Source organism: Helobdella robusta (genome assembly GCF_000326865.2).
Source record: "Helobdella robusta unplaced genomic scaffold HELROscaffold_12, whole genome shotgun sequence".
NCBI lineage: Eukaryota > Metazoa > Annelida > Clitellata > Rhynchobdellida > Glossiphoniidae > Helobdella > Helobdella robusta.
In genome coordinates, this window is record NW_008703664.1 from 2,984,519 (window position 1) to 2,998,992 (window position 14,474).

At 32.6% G+C, this 14,474-nt stretch overlaps 2 protein-coding genes across 2 annotated transcripts; one reads left to right on the plus strand and one right to left on the minus strand.

The window, feature by feature from the left end:
• Positions 1 to 3,113: 3,113 nt before the first annotated feature.
• On the minus strand, positions 3,114 to 3,726 carry HELRODRAFT_167956 (hypothetical protein; the record flags this gene model as incomplete). Its single annotated transcript, XM_009013666.1, has 2 exons — positions 3,114 to 3,388; positions 3,645 to 3,726. The coding sequence occupies 2 exons, from the start codon at positions 3,724 to 3,726 to the stop codon at positions 3,114 to 3,116; spliced, it is 357 nt and encodes a 118-aa protein (XP_009011914.1).
• A 1,312-nt stretch (positions 3,727 to 5,038) lies between these two features.
• Positions 5,039 to 14,269, plus strand: HELRODRAFT_185316 (hypothetical protein). The gene is made up of 24 exons (XM_009013667.1): positions 5,039 to 5,231; positions 5,325 to 5,440; positions 5,607 to 5,710; positions 6,511 to 6,577; positions 6,682 to 6,755; positions 6,873 to 7,035; positions 7,266 to 7,355; positions 7,748 to 7,830; positions 8,203 to 8,270; positions 8,455 to 8,573; positions 8,771 to 8,846; positions 8,989 to 9,117; positions 9,422 to 9,459; positions 9,575 to 9,641; positions 9,905 to 10,015; positions 10,136 to 10,221; positions 10,452 to 10,565; positions 10,926 to 11,039; positions 11,605 to 11,710; positions 11,782 to 11,855; positions 12,749 to 12,847; positions 13,198 to 13,350; positions 13,544 to 13,794; positions 13,820 to 14,269. Exons 1-23 carry the CDS (start codon positions 5,078 to 5,080, stop codon positions 13,637 to 13,639), a joined length of 2,301 nt encoding a protein of 766 aa, XP_009011915.1. The 5' UTR covers positions 5,039 to 5,077; the 3' UTR covers positions 13,640 to 13,794; positions 13,820 to 14,269.
• The last annotated feature ends 205 nt before the right edge of the window (positions 14,270 to 14,474 follow it).

A 14,474-nucleotide genomic window follows, 5' to 3' on the forward strand; every position in this document is an offset into this window, starting at 1 on the left:
CAACCAGTAAATATATACATTACGCATTTTTTTATTTTCAGATTTATCTCAAAGATCAAGTAATGCACCAGTTCAACCCAATTTGGATCGCTTCCCAACTAAATTACAAAGTGGAAAAATGCGTTCATTTCAACAGAAATGGTATGCCACTTATGATTGGCTAGAGTATTCTCAAACGATAGATGCAGCATTCTGTTATGCTTGTCGACATTTTCCTATGCCTGGAAATTTGCCAGATAATACTTTCACACGCAGTGGTTTCTCTAATTGGAAAAAAGCAACATATTCTGATGGAGGATTCATTTCGCATATACGTTCAAATGCGCATATGGCAGCATATCAGACTTGGATTGAATACAAAAATAAAAAACCACAACAAGCTATTCTGGATATGTTATCAGACAAAAGAGAGAAACAAATAAAAGCTAATCGCCATTATATTGCAGCTGTTATTGATGTACTCAAGTACACTGCTGTGCACAAAATAGCCCAAAGAGGACATGACGAAAGCAGTAGCAGTATGAACAGAGGAAATTTTCTCGATTTAATAAATTTGGTTGGCAAGTATGACTCTGAAATAGGTAAAAAAATAATTTCATTGCCGGGAAATGCAAAATACACAAGCAAAACGATCCAGAATGAAATACTTCATTGCATGGCAGCAATGGTTCAGCAACAAATCATCAATGAAGTCAAAGAGAGTGTTCAATTTGCAATAATGGTAGATGAAACGAAAGACTGTCGAAAAACAGAACAGGTTAGCCTAGTAATACGATATTTTGTACGTGACGCCGTATGCGAAGCATTTATTGGATTTGTGCCTGCTCATGATCTAACTGCTGATGGTTTGAGTAATCTTATAATTGATGAACTGGGTATGCCTTGAAATGTGGGACTGGATAATGACAGGTTTATCCAAGCTCCTACCAATATGTGTGCTATGAATCACCAAAATCGGAACCGATAATTCGTCATTTAGATAATCAGATTTGAAAACAAATGAAACAGGCAATTAATATTGCACCAAAGGATGAGTGAAATAACATTAATTAAGTTATTCGCTGCACCTTAGTAGTGCTTAAGAAAGAAATAATACCTAAATAAACTTTAATTTTTAATAATTGCATTACATAAGAATATATATATATATATATATATATATATACATATATATATATATATATATATATATATATATATATATATATATTAAATCTTTTTGAATATGTTTTAATTTGTTTGTTGTGTACTTTTAAACACAAAACACTCCAGCATGTCTGGCCCCCCCATGCCCTACCCCTTGCCCATCGCTTGCCCCCCCAAAACCAATTACCTAGATCCGCCCCTGTCTCTAACTCCGACGAAAATCGACTCCGACACTTGTTAACAGCACCACCTTCTGCCAGGGCATCTCCTAATGTTATTTTTTCTGACTTCACATTTCGGTTCATTGCATTCATCAAAATTGTTGTCGAACCATTCGTGTTTAAAAACGTTCAGAATTATTTATCGGAAATCTATTTGAGTTTATTGTAATTTATATGGTTATAGATTTTAATACTTACACATTTCATGGCACTTGACAGTGCTTTAATTTAGGCTTTATTTAGCTTTTTTAAAATGTCCATAGAATAAGATTGAATAAGTAGAATAAGATTGTATATACAATATACATGATTCTCAAAACTTTCGAAAAAAGACCGACAACAAAATTTAGTTAATTCCTGATTAAATCTCAATTATTTTAAAAAACTTGTTTAGTAAATATAAACGAAAAGTAGATTAATTTTCTGGGTAAATTATTATGCGGAATAGATAATTCCAATATTTTTGTGTCAATCACGGGTTAATGTGGCCTTTGAAATCTATTCCGGAAGGTGAAAAACTGGCTGGAACTAATAATGATGAAATACTTTTAATAGATGATATTGATTTACAAGCAACCAGTGCCGATTGTCTACAGAATATGATTTGCAGATGATACACGATGATTTATTGTTAATATTTAACATGTCTATAAAAATAAAGTTAAAAATAGTTATAAGCCTCTTTACTATATTTGTGAGCGTGCGACAACTGAAAAAGCATCTAAAGTGGAATGCTGCACAAATCTGTTGAAAATCAGTTGAGAAAAGAAGTTGAAACCAAGCTTGAACAAAAAAAGTCAAATAAAAAATTAGTCTCGTTGAAAACGGTTGTAGTACGTCGGGTGACAAATTAGTTGAAACTGGCTAACAAAACGTAACTGGAAATGAATGGGATGACATCACAGAATGGAAGATTTGGGATGGGAATATATCTTAATTATTAATTTTTATAATAATAATTTGGTTTGGAAGATTGAATTCTAAAAAATAAAATAAATTCAATAAAACAACTCGAAATTGACAACAATTTTGAACTTCGTTCGCCCCGGACTCATAATGGACAAAAAAGATAAATTACAGGCCGTTGGCTTACTGCATGTTTTAATGTTAAAAGTAAGAGTCCCTGTAACTGCTGATTTTCGATTTTATAAGCACGGACTTAGTATACAATTATATAAGACTGTTCTTTGCATTTTGGTTAAACTTAAAGCAAAAGCGCATACCTACTTAGAATATGATGTTTATGCATCGTATGGGTTTATAAATATTTATTAAACAATGGCGACAAAGAAGGATAAAAAAATTCTGACTTCAATCCCTTTACTTTAAATTTTCCAAAGTAGAAACTGAAAACATTGCCAAATCCCTACAAGGGTTATCAATGACACTTGAAACAATTATCGGCGGAAATAAAGAAAAAAATGGCCCAGCAAACGATACGTTACAAGTTTCAACATTTCAAACGTTTTTTGAGTTGTAATTTGAAATTGAAAACATGGCATATGATCTTTTGATACAAAATCGATTTTTTTAATCATGGATAGGATTCCAAATCAAGATGAAATAAAAAAAAATCAATCGGTCATCGAGCCAAAACACTGCTAAGCTTAGTTCGATTTAATTTAAAAGACTAGACTAGACAAGCAGAGTTTTGGAGCAGCTTAAAAAAATAATCCGAATTATACAAACGAGCAACGTTAGCATTGATTCCATTTTGTTGAATTTGAAATGATTCATGTAGCGTTATTATCGAATGAAACTAATGTAATAATCACAAATTTTTATTGGTTCACTTTGAAAGAAATTTAATGAAGATTTTTGCCGGGCGACATTCAAATTCCGCGCCACGCGGTCCTGAACCGCGTCCGCATACGAATATTCATCTGAGCCTTCACTTCGGCGGAGTCTTTTCTGGCCGGGAGCGGCCACTTTACAATAGACCCTCTCAAAGTCCGAAAACACCGGCTGGGCGGAAGTTTGTTCGCGTCCTACTTGTTGACTAGAGACGCTGGCTTCGTCAACTATCAACATTCATTATTTTAGGTAAAATAATTAAGTCAAAAGTTCAAATTATGATAAAAAATATATATGTAAAAATAAATGATTCCAGCAATTTCAACATTCGATATTAATTAATATTTATATTTTATTAAAATAACAATTAAAAACTATTTTTTTCAATTTTCGTTTTTTGCTGCTCCTGATTAATTAAAGTTGAAGTTAGAAATAATTTCATCACTTCGTTTGATTTTTTGGCGCATTCAAAAATATGCCAACATTTTAAGCAAGTATCATAACAGTACTCTGAAGGTTTCATTAATCCTCTGTTAACATCCTTCAGGTACTGCGTTTCAACCATGTCTATTTTTACTGGAAAATCACCATCATCGGCTTAAATTTCCTTACGATCATTGTACCTTGTACATTTTATTATGCTATGAGCAATAACCCCTGCCACATAGTACAGTGTAGTAATTTCACTCTAGCAAGGTTTAATACCACTCACTGTCTTTTAAATGTGAAATTATACAATGTTATTCACACACACTGTTATTGCCTTCATTTTGACGAATGACGACCACAAATTCATCAATATCCTTATGGAGAGTTTTGAATGTTTCAACAGAGGCAATATTTTTAATATCGGCATCACTTGAGACAGCCTTTTCTCTTTTTTTTATTATCAACAATAGACGATACAGTTTTTGGACAGTTATTGTCAAATGCTGTTTGAAAAATTACAAGCTGGTCATTTGACATGGAAACCTGTTGGAGCAGTAATTTCGTTTTGTAGACGGTCTTTTTTTATTTCATTCAACTTTAAATTTTTAATATCGTCTTTATTGATAAAAGTTGGTTCAACCACTTCCAGCTTAGCAATATCTATTTCATGTCGAGAAATAGCTGATGATTTTGTTATCGGTTGAGGTTGTGATTTTGATGTCGTACAGTAAGCTGGCGCATTTGCAAACACGCTTCGTATTGCTCCAACTTTTAATTTTCTCTTATTCGATTTGAATGTAACCGTTTTTTTAAACGTGCCGCATTGGAGTCGCACAATTCTGTAAGAAAATAACTTGGAAAAAAGTGTAACGAGCATATTGTTGAATTTTTATTAATCCCACCATCCATTTTGCATCAGAAAAGTCTAAAAGGTGAGGTCAAACGTGAATTTTTGGAAAAAGTAATTTTCATTCATCTATGCTGAGCTTAGAAATTCTCACAGTATTTCAGATATGCAAGATTATGAAACTATTACGGTTCCCTCTTACGTGGTAGATGTAACGATAATAAGGGTATTTCTTTATATGTTATATTCATGGATATGTATATATCCATGGTTACATTCTATATATGCTTTGAATAAACTGCGTAGAATTCTTTGTTCTGTCAAAAATATCAACTTAATTTGAGTTTTTGCGAAATTTGTTTGGAATTCGTAGTAGCCGAGGAATTTCTTAGATTTGTTTGTTCGAAATTTACTCTTGACTTGGCTGATTAAAAACCAGCCGATAGTTTAATGCATGCCTTTGTCAAACATCTGTCAGGTTAACGCTGTTCATCATAATCGGCAATCAACTCCACAGAAAAGAAACCAGGCAGCTTCTACAGATTTAATAATTGATCCTGACCAGCCAGGCTCTACCACTGCCAACAACGACATTGGAACAGTTGATCAAACGGACGATATTATAATTAAAAAATTTAAAATGGAAGATGAAGATGCGGACAACTCATTATATATGGACACTGAAAATTCTTTTACCAGCGTGGGACCCACAAATGGCTTTTCAAAAAACTCTCCCATCGTTGGTGGCTTGAAAATTAATTCAGTAAAAAAAGTCGTCATAAAAAATTTCAAAGGTTGCCATCATCATTTTTGTTTCAAAAATTTATTATTAAATAAACTCTTGACAATAATATATAAAAAATTAATTAATTAACAATTTTGCCCAGAGAAACCGAAGCTACCAGATGACTATCAGAAAAAGACTTCAGCAAGATTGAAAGAGGCAGTTAACTCAATTCATCAAAAGCAACCTTTCAACTGCACTCAGCAAGCACTTTATAATGTTAATAAAACTTCAATATATTTGTAATTGATGTTAATATCAACTTTTGAATTCAGATTATTATAGTTATTGTTATATGTATATTGTTATACGCCCTACCTCGGGGAACTGAGTCTCTGGATGCTAAAAGAAGATCGATTGATTATAAAATGTTATTTTTGTAAAGGATGTTGAGAACATGTGCTCGCACAAGATGGCATCTCATCTCTATAACGATTTACGTGAAGTGTGTGAAACTCACATTAAACACAAAGTCAATGATTTTGTAACATATCCTTTTCATGTTTTGTTTATGGATAAATATCCATCTGCAGTAAATATCGTTTCTGAACTATTGACAAATTGCTAAAGAAGTGGTAAATTAAGCATATCTTTAAAATTTTTATGAATGCTTATGGATAGTTGAACTTTTAAAAATTCTCAAAAACATCAACTACAGAATTTTGGTCAGTTGAACAATGAAATCAATGTGTAACGAACAACTTCATTGTTATTAAGAAAGATGTTGCACTCCTAGATTGACAACTCTCATTTGTAACTATTAGAATGCATGTACACCACTCACATATAATACACCAAGAAGTATAGCTTAAATTAACTTTATGAAATAATATATATCGTTAAATTTGTAAATGCTTTAAATAGAATTTCAATCTTTCCCCTTCTTATAAGCTTAAACTGCTATGCACCTAGGATGCTTTAGTGGAGAAGCCACAGCATTTATGGCGTATCTAGTAGTTTATACTCTATGCAGCAGTAATTACCATCAACTAAGTATATTGCTGTATTTTACCGCAGACCTGGTAAATTTTCTTAAACGTATAAGGTATTTACTGCCATCGGAATTAAAATTGTGTTGTGGTATTACTGTGGAAATGGTAGATTTTCATTATATATGCAGCTGTAATTTTCGCAAATATTGAAATTTTTTGTAATTAATACATTATTATTTACTGAAGATGTTGCCTCTTGCTTCATTTATTTTATTGTCATTTTTTGAAGTTTAAAATAATAATATTTCAATTGTTTGCCTCCTTGACCTATTTCAAAATTTTTGTTCCAATTTATACTGAAATGGATAGAGATCAGTTTTTAAAACTGCTTGACCAAGGTTGGAAAACACATTGCAAGCAAATGGTGAGCCACCGATTTTTTTTTTTTTAATTATTTCTAATATTGAATAATTTTTTAGTCTTCACAAAACGGTATGGGTGATATTTTGTGTTTTAAATATTTTTAAGACTGACATAAGAAGCATATTTTTGGTGTTGGATCGGTCTTATGTGCTACAAAATCCATCCATTCCTTCCTTGTGGTTATTATATTTAACATTTTTCAAAATTTCCAAAAGAATTATATTGTTAAATTTTCAGAATGTTCTTATTTAATTCAGTAAGGGCATTTAAAATTAATTCCTTATCAATGATTCTAGGGACATGGGATTAGAACTTTTCAGGACATACATAGTCAGCAATCAGATTGTCAGGTCGAAGATGATTGATGGGTTGTTACGTCTGATTGAGAAGGAACGAAGTGGAGAGTCCGTCGACAGGCAACTGATTAAAAGTCTGTTGAGGATGCTTTCTGATCTCCAGGTTAGCACATTTACATTGTTGTTGTGTGGTTCTTTTATATTTGCTGTTTTGTTTTTATTTGTTCACATTTAGTGGACATGCATATATGTGGTTGTTATGTGTTAGATTTGAGAGGATTGTGCTGCTATGTTCCTGTGTCTTCATTGTAGCAGTGAATGGGTTTGTGTTGTTATGGTTATGGATTTATTGCATTACTGAACTCATAAATTAAAAAACGTACAAACAAACAGGTGTACCAGGAGGCATTTGAAGTGCAGTTCCTGACTGAAAGCAATCGACTGTACAACGCTGAAGGACAGAAACTCATCGCATCACTTGAGGTTTGAAATTGATCTTGTCTTTTTTTGTATTTGTCTTTTAATACACATTGGACAGTTGTTGAAAGGCTAGCAAGAGAAAAAATTTATCTCCAATGTAATTGCCAGTGGACTAAACAAGCGCCAATGAACTTTTCTATTTTTCAAGATAGTGTGCAACAAAATTGTATCTCTACAACAAAATATTTAAACATTTTTCTGAATTTGAAACACTGATGACCCCATAAGCAATCAGCACCTTCCAACAGTTGTGACAGTGACATGCTTGTTGGATGCAAGTTTGCACTGGTTACTACTGCCCCTGCCAGCTCATTCAAACCTTTATTGCAATTTTGTGGCGTGATGTGAAACAAATATATTATTAAAAAGTAAGAGCGACTTAAATTTCCACTTAGGTTCCAATGTACATACATCATGTCGATAGGAGGTTGAAAGAGGAAACGGAACGCATCCTCTACTACCTCGACCAATCAACAAGGTTCTTTCCTTCTTTCTTAAAATTTTAAGATGTACAACATGACAACTTATGGATGTGTAATTACAGTGTTCCATATCTTATTTCTCGAGTATATTATTCTTCCTATTGAAGGTTTCATGAACAAATGAAGTTATTGTTTGTTTTATTAAAAATTTAACAATTTTTATGAATATTATATGTTGTATTATTTTACTGTCTGTGTGTCTGTCTACTTGTGAATGTTTAAAACAAATGGGAAGTATCTTGCAATTGCTGTTCTTACATTATCCCAGTTTATTAGAAGTGTTTTTCAGTTAAATTTTTTGTCGAGTGCTAACAATACTTTCAATGCTTTTAATGTGATTATAGTTTGATAAATTAAATTTGCTCCAGAAAACCTCTGATATCATGCTTGGAGGTTGAGTTGATAGAGAACCATACAAAATCAATACTCCAGAAAGGTTACTGCTGTTCACTGATTCCATTCTTTTCAATTCATCTTTCCGTTTATGAAATTTATAAAAATTTGTGGTTAACATTTTTAGTGTTATTTCAGTCATGATAATTTGTTATCGCATTGTATTTCTTAATCATCTTCTTCTTGTAGATAATCTTCTAAAGATTCCTTTTAAAAATAACTTTCAGGATTGGACATGTTGCTAGAGCAGAACAGGATAGGTGACCTGACCTTGTTATTTGATCTGCTTTCAAGGACGAAAGATGGCGTCAAGGAGCTGATGATTAATTTCTCAAACTACATCAAGGTTGGTGTTTACTATTATACAAATGCAGGCTCGTAATTCTTTTAAATTAATTTTTCTTACAAGAATATTTGCGTGTAAGATGTAGTTATAATTTAAAGGCAAATTTTTTTAAAGTTTTCTAGAATGTTCTGGTGACTTAGGTGGTGGTAAGTAGATGAGTGATGAAATATAAATCATCATCTGATTGTAATTTTTAGAAAACTGGCACTCTGTATGTAATCAATCACAACAACGACCCTGAAAAAGATAAGGACATGGTTCAAAATCTTTTAGGTTCCGTTCTTGTTCTTTTTTATTTCATTCATTCACCCATCTATCCATCTAGCTATATGGATCCATCCATCTGCTTCATCCACCCATGTATCTCAGTTTAAAGCTCTAAAATGCCTAGAATGAATGCAATTGCTCAACTCAGATTTCAAAGACAAGATAGACAAGATCATTGAGGTGTGTTTCTGCAAAAATGACAAGTTCATCAACATCATGAAGGAATCGTTTGAACAGTTCATCAATCAGAGACAGAACAAACCAGCCGAAGTCATTGGTGTGTGTGTGTGTGTGTGTGTTGTTCTTTGTCGTGCTGTGCTGTGTGATTTGTGTTTTTTTGTGTGTGTGTGTTGTTCTTTATCGTGCTGTGCTGTGTGATTTGTGTTTTTTAGCTGTTCTGCGTTGTGTTTTGCTTGTGTAATTTTTTCTTATATCATCATTTTTGTACTTGTTGTGTGAATATTGGTGTCATGTTATTTATTAGTGATCTGCCTTTGTTTCATATAAAAATTATACTCATTGTGATAAATGTATTGCATTCACTAATTTGCTAATAAATGTTGAATTGTGCCCACTGCTAGCGAAGTACGTTGATTCAAAGCTGCGAGCTGGAAACAAGGTTAGTGCGTGAATGCATTGTCTTAAAAATTTCTTAAATTTGCTTTGCCCATAGCTATTTTATTCATAATGTTCAAATGGATAATGAAATATTTATTTTGACTTTTCATTGTTAGGAGTCGACAGAAGAAGAGCTGGAGAAGCTGCTTGACAAGATCATGGTCCTGTTTCGTTTCATTCACGGTCTGCATGAAACTCATCTTTCTTCTTTTTGTTATTTTTTTTTGTTAAATATGGTTACATAGTGCCAGGAATCATTTGGTTGGGTACTTCCATCTAGAGTGTCATATTTCATGCTGTGCTGTTGTGTTGAATGGTTGTCAGAGTTTATATTAGTATTTTTGTGTTATTTTTAATTTTATGTTATCAAATTCAATAAGTATTTACAAGTCATCAATTTTGTTCATGGTGATTGTTGAGTTATTTGATTTTTCATTCGTTTAAAGGTAAGGATGTTTATGAAGCTTTCTACAAGAAAGATTTTGCCAAAAGGTTGTTGGTGGGGAAGACTGCCTCTGACGATGCAGAGAAGTCAATGTTGTCCAAGTTGAAGCAAGGTTGGTGCTTTCTTGCTTGTAATGAAGTTTCTTACAAAACTTGCCATTGAAATAATCTTTATTGTTTGTGTGGCTATCGAAGAGAATAAAATAAATAAAAATAAAATATGAAATGAGCAGAATGTGGCGGAGGATTCACGAGCAAGTTGGAAGGAATGTTCAAAGACATGGAGTTGTCGAAAGACATCATGCATAATTTCAAACAGGTTTTTTTATTTTGCTAGTGTCTTTCTTCTACTTTTCTTCTTCTGTCTAGATTTCTTATTTTGCGAAACATAATTTATTTCTTATTGATTTATTATTAATTTCTCGTTCGTTGTGATGTACGCCTACTTCAACTGATACATTATGAAAATCTTGAAAACCTTGGCACCATTCTTAATTTCTAAAGCTAAATGATCATCACTAATGTAATAAATAAAACTCCTGCTTGCAGCACATGACGAATGTTACTTTGCCAAGTAATTGTAACATAGAGCTGTACGTCAATGTGCTAACCATGGGATACTGGCCAACATATACACCGACCGACGTCAACCTATCAGAAGAAGTTACTTTTTTCACATGAAATTTTCATTTGTTTGGGCATGTTCATTGCTGATGATTCTCTTTACTTGCTGCGAATTTCGTTGGTTTATTGATTTACTGCTGTGGTATTAACTGCCTTTTTTCATTCTTGCATTTATTTTCTTATTTTAACATTCAGTGTCCTTCATTTTTTATTCCAACCTGTTAATTTCGTTTGATTTTTATGCGTTTTCAATTTTGCTAACCTAAACTAGTTAACAACTATTTTATTTCTTTTATTTTCTATTATTTTATGTGCTTTTTCGTTTTCTATTCATGTTTTAGTTATTTTGTCAATAAATTTGCTCAATAAATTAAAAATTGGAAATGAAATCCTCTGCAGATGTTGCAGTACCAAGAAATATTCAGCAAGTTCTATCATTCAAAGCACAGTGGAAGGAGGTTGCAGTGGCAGCACAATTTGGGTCACTGCGTCCTCAAGGCTGAATTCACTACCGTTTGTTTCACATTTTCTCTCATCATTTCCATAATTTTTTTGATTTTTCAAAAATCGTACCCGTTTTCATGTATGGTACATTCATTAACAATCAGTCAGTTTTGTGAAAGCATTGTGCAAACAGTGCAACGAAACCAGCAGCTGTTCAATTAATTTCATTTCTAATTGAATGTTTGTCTAGTGATCAAATTCAAAGGTTGACATTGTTTAAGATGTTTGAATTTATTAAATCACGCTGACGTTTATTTCTGGTTGAGTTTTTGAAACTTTTCTGACCGGTTGGCATTAACAAGGGAAGAATCAAAGGTCCTTATAACATGCCATTTAATGCATCAGTCAATTATTGCTTCATGCTTTTTCAAATTAGGAAGATAGTAACCCTGGGGTGAGCATCCGTGCATGGAATGTTAAATAAATGTTATTTTATTTGCTGTATACTTTCCGCTTCCGCTGAAAATGTAAACTCCATGAAGTGATGATAGGAATCGTTTAAAGATTTTCTATTTTTCAAATTGAAAAAGGAATTTATTGGAATGGTTACCGTTTTAACTTTTACTTGATACAGGGCCGCAAAGAACTTTTGGTCTCATTGTTCCAAGCGTTGTGTTTACTTCTTTTCAATAATTCAGAGGAACTCAGCATTGAAGAAATCAAAGAAACTACCAAAATTGGTTTGTTTACTATTCTCAATTTTCTCAATTTATTTTTATATACTCACCTGTTTAATTTCTCATTGATGCAGAAATCACGGAACTGAAGAGAACTTTGCAATCCCTAGCCTGTGGCAAAGCAAGAGTACTCGTCAAACACCCCAAGGTTTCTCTACTTGATCTCTTAATTTTTTTTTATTCGTAAAATGAATCACATTAACCATTCAAATTAGTTGTTACCAGAGATGTTTCAAGTACTTAAGTACTAGTACTCATGCCTCAAGTACGAGTACAACTACTGAAAACATTTTCTCGAGTACAAGTACCTAGCCCTCAAATACAAGTACTATAGTTGAAGTACAAGTGCAAGTACTGTTATCTCGAATGTCAAAGACAAAGAGCAATGAGAACGCCAAACAGCAAAACAAATAAATAACTTTTATTTCAAATCAATAAGAAATTTATTCAAGCATATTGTTACTAGGGATGTACCGGATTTAATTTTTCCGGAGCCGGATTTACAAAAACAAATCCAGCCAGAGCCGTAGTCGCAGTCAGATTTGTGCACTGCATAGTACATTTTGTTTTAATTTGTGATCATGGCTTCATTAGCCTGCCCACAGTTAGTCTCAAATCCAGCATAGAACCTCGTCACATTACTTCACTAACAATAAAACACATGATCACCCACTTTTTTGTAAGCTCCCCGTTGTCCTTTTTCGGATAATTCCTCCCCCTCGGTCGTCAAATATTTTTCAAAATCTTGGTCCCCCGTCAAATTTGTGGGATTCCGCAAGCATGCACTCCACATGTTAAAACATTTTGAAGAACAAATTTTTTAATCTATGTGTTTGGTTGTCTGACCATCCAACAGTAATAAAGATATAATTAAGATAGTCACATCAATCGGATGGTCCAAGCCATACAATCGTTAATTCTTCACGCTTCAAATCATTTCAAACATACAATCGTTCACCACACTAACATGAGTGTTACTACATCACTGGTTGTTATTGCGCTGTTAACCAGTCTTACATTTATTGCAAATGTTTAATGAAGGGTAAAGATGTGGATGACGGCGACAAGTTCACTGTGGCCACGGATTTCCAACATAAATTGTACCGCATTAAAATCAACCAGATCCAAATGAAAGAAACGGTTAGTACTTGCTGTGACTGAGTTTCAAATAAAATTATTTCTATCTCAATATAACTAATTTGGCAATCTAACAGTTCTATGACGTGTGCTTCTGATTTTTATTAGTTTATGTTTTGAGCTTGTTATAAATTATGAACTTAACTTGAAAACACACTGTTAGCAAAAGTTTTTTGCAATGTTAAATTATTGCATTATCACTATAAATGATGGCATGACATTAAGTGAAGGTGTAACATTAAATAATGATATAAAATTAAACGATGATATAAGATTAATTGGTGATGTAATTTCATATGATGATTATAACATTAAATTTTGAGGAAACTTTAAATGATGACGCAATTAAACAGCAAGAAGAGAACATGATAACATCTGAGCGAGTGTTTCAAGATCGTCAATACCAGGTAGATGCTGCCATCGTTCGCATCATGAAGATGAGGAAGACACTCACACACAACCAACTCATCGCTGAACTTTTTGACCAACTCAAATTTCCTGTAAAGGTTCGTGTTCCTCACTTGACTGTTTCATCAATTGCTCTGCTGAATGAATGATTCCTTCCTTGACATTCGTGACAGTTGCATGCACAGAAGACATTTTTCAGAACTAAATTTAGTGAATTTTAATCTAAAGAATCATATTTTATATTTGTTCTGTTATGATCTATTTTTATGCTTATGTTAATCTTCTCTGCAGTCAACTGACCTAAAGAAGAGGATAGAAAGTTTGATAGATCGTGATTACATGGAGAGGGATAAGGAGTCTACCAATCAATATCATTACGTTGCATAGATAGATTAATAGGCGAACTATATGCTTGTGTCTGTGTGTGTATGTGTGCGTGAGTATGTCATAATAAACTGCGCTCTTCATTATTCTCAAATTTTTCATGGTTTCAACTTTTTTATTCCAAAATGTGTGCAAATATGAATGGTAATTAAAACTGACTACTGAGCTAAAACGATCGTTTCTATAAAAAGAATAGAGAATATAACGTTGGTTTTTCTGGTGGTCCGCTAATTTTGCTCTGATGCATTTTGTTCAAAGATTTCCACGGCCCAATTCATGATCAACTGCATACATTTTTGTAATTCGTGCTGAAAATTCTGTAATTATAAGAAATTCGCTCCTTTGTTAAAGTGCATTTTCATGAATAAATTCTTATAAAATGATGATAGACTTGATTCTCATGTATGTCGATTTGATAAATTGAGATCAAGTGATATTTTTAACGTCATTCAATAAAGTCTATTCAATCGCTTTGTTGTTATCTGTAGACATAGAAACTATAAGAGTTTTTATATCTATGGTCTTGTAACATTATTTTGAAAAACTAGACAAAGTTTGTAAATAATCTCTATTTATGTTGTTTCCTGTTCAGTTTGTTTAATTAGTTGTTAATAAATATTAAAATCTAGAAAAGCTGCGGACATATTTTTGTAATTTATTTCAAATAAAATGCAATATTAAAAATAGACTTTAAACTCAAAACCTTACTACATTATAAAATTGTTCAAATGGCAAAAAGAAAAAAATACATCAATATCAGCACCTTGTGGATTGTTTCAAAATATATTGTTCCTAACAAACAATAAAATCTCGAAACGTACTCAAGTAATTAAAAATA

What these genes read in the sequence shown, in the direction of transcription:
- HELRODRAFT_185316 (XM_009013667.1), top strand. Translation starts at nt 5,078, where the DNA reads ATGGAAGATGAAGATGCGGACAACTCATTATATATGGACACTGAAAAT. An exon ending in AACTCATCGCATCACTTGAG is followed by an intron (nt 7,356 to 7,747) that starts GTTTGAAATTGA and finishes ATTTCCACTTAG; the next exon opens with GTTCCAATGTACATACATCA. An exon ending in ATTTCTCAAACTACATCAAG is followed by an intron (nt 8,574 to 8,770) that starts GTTGGTGTTTAC and finishes TGTAATTTTTAG; the next exon opens with AAAACTGGCACTCTGTATGT.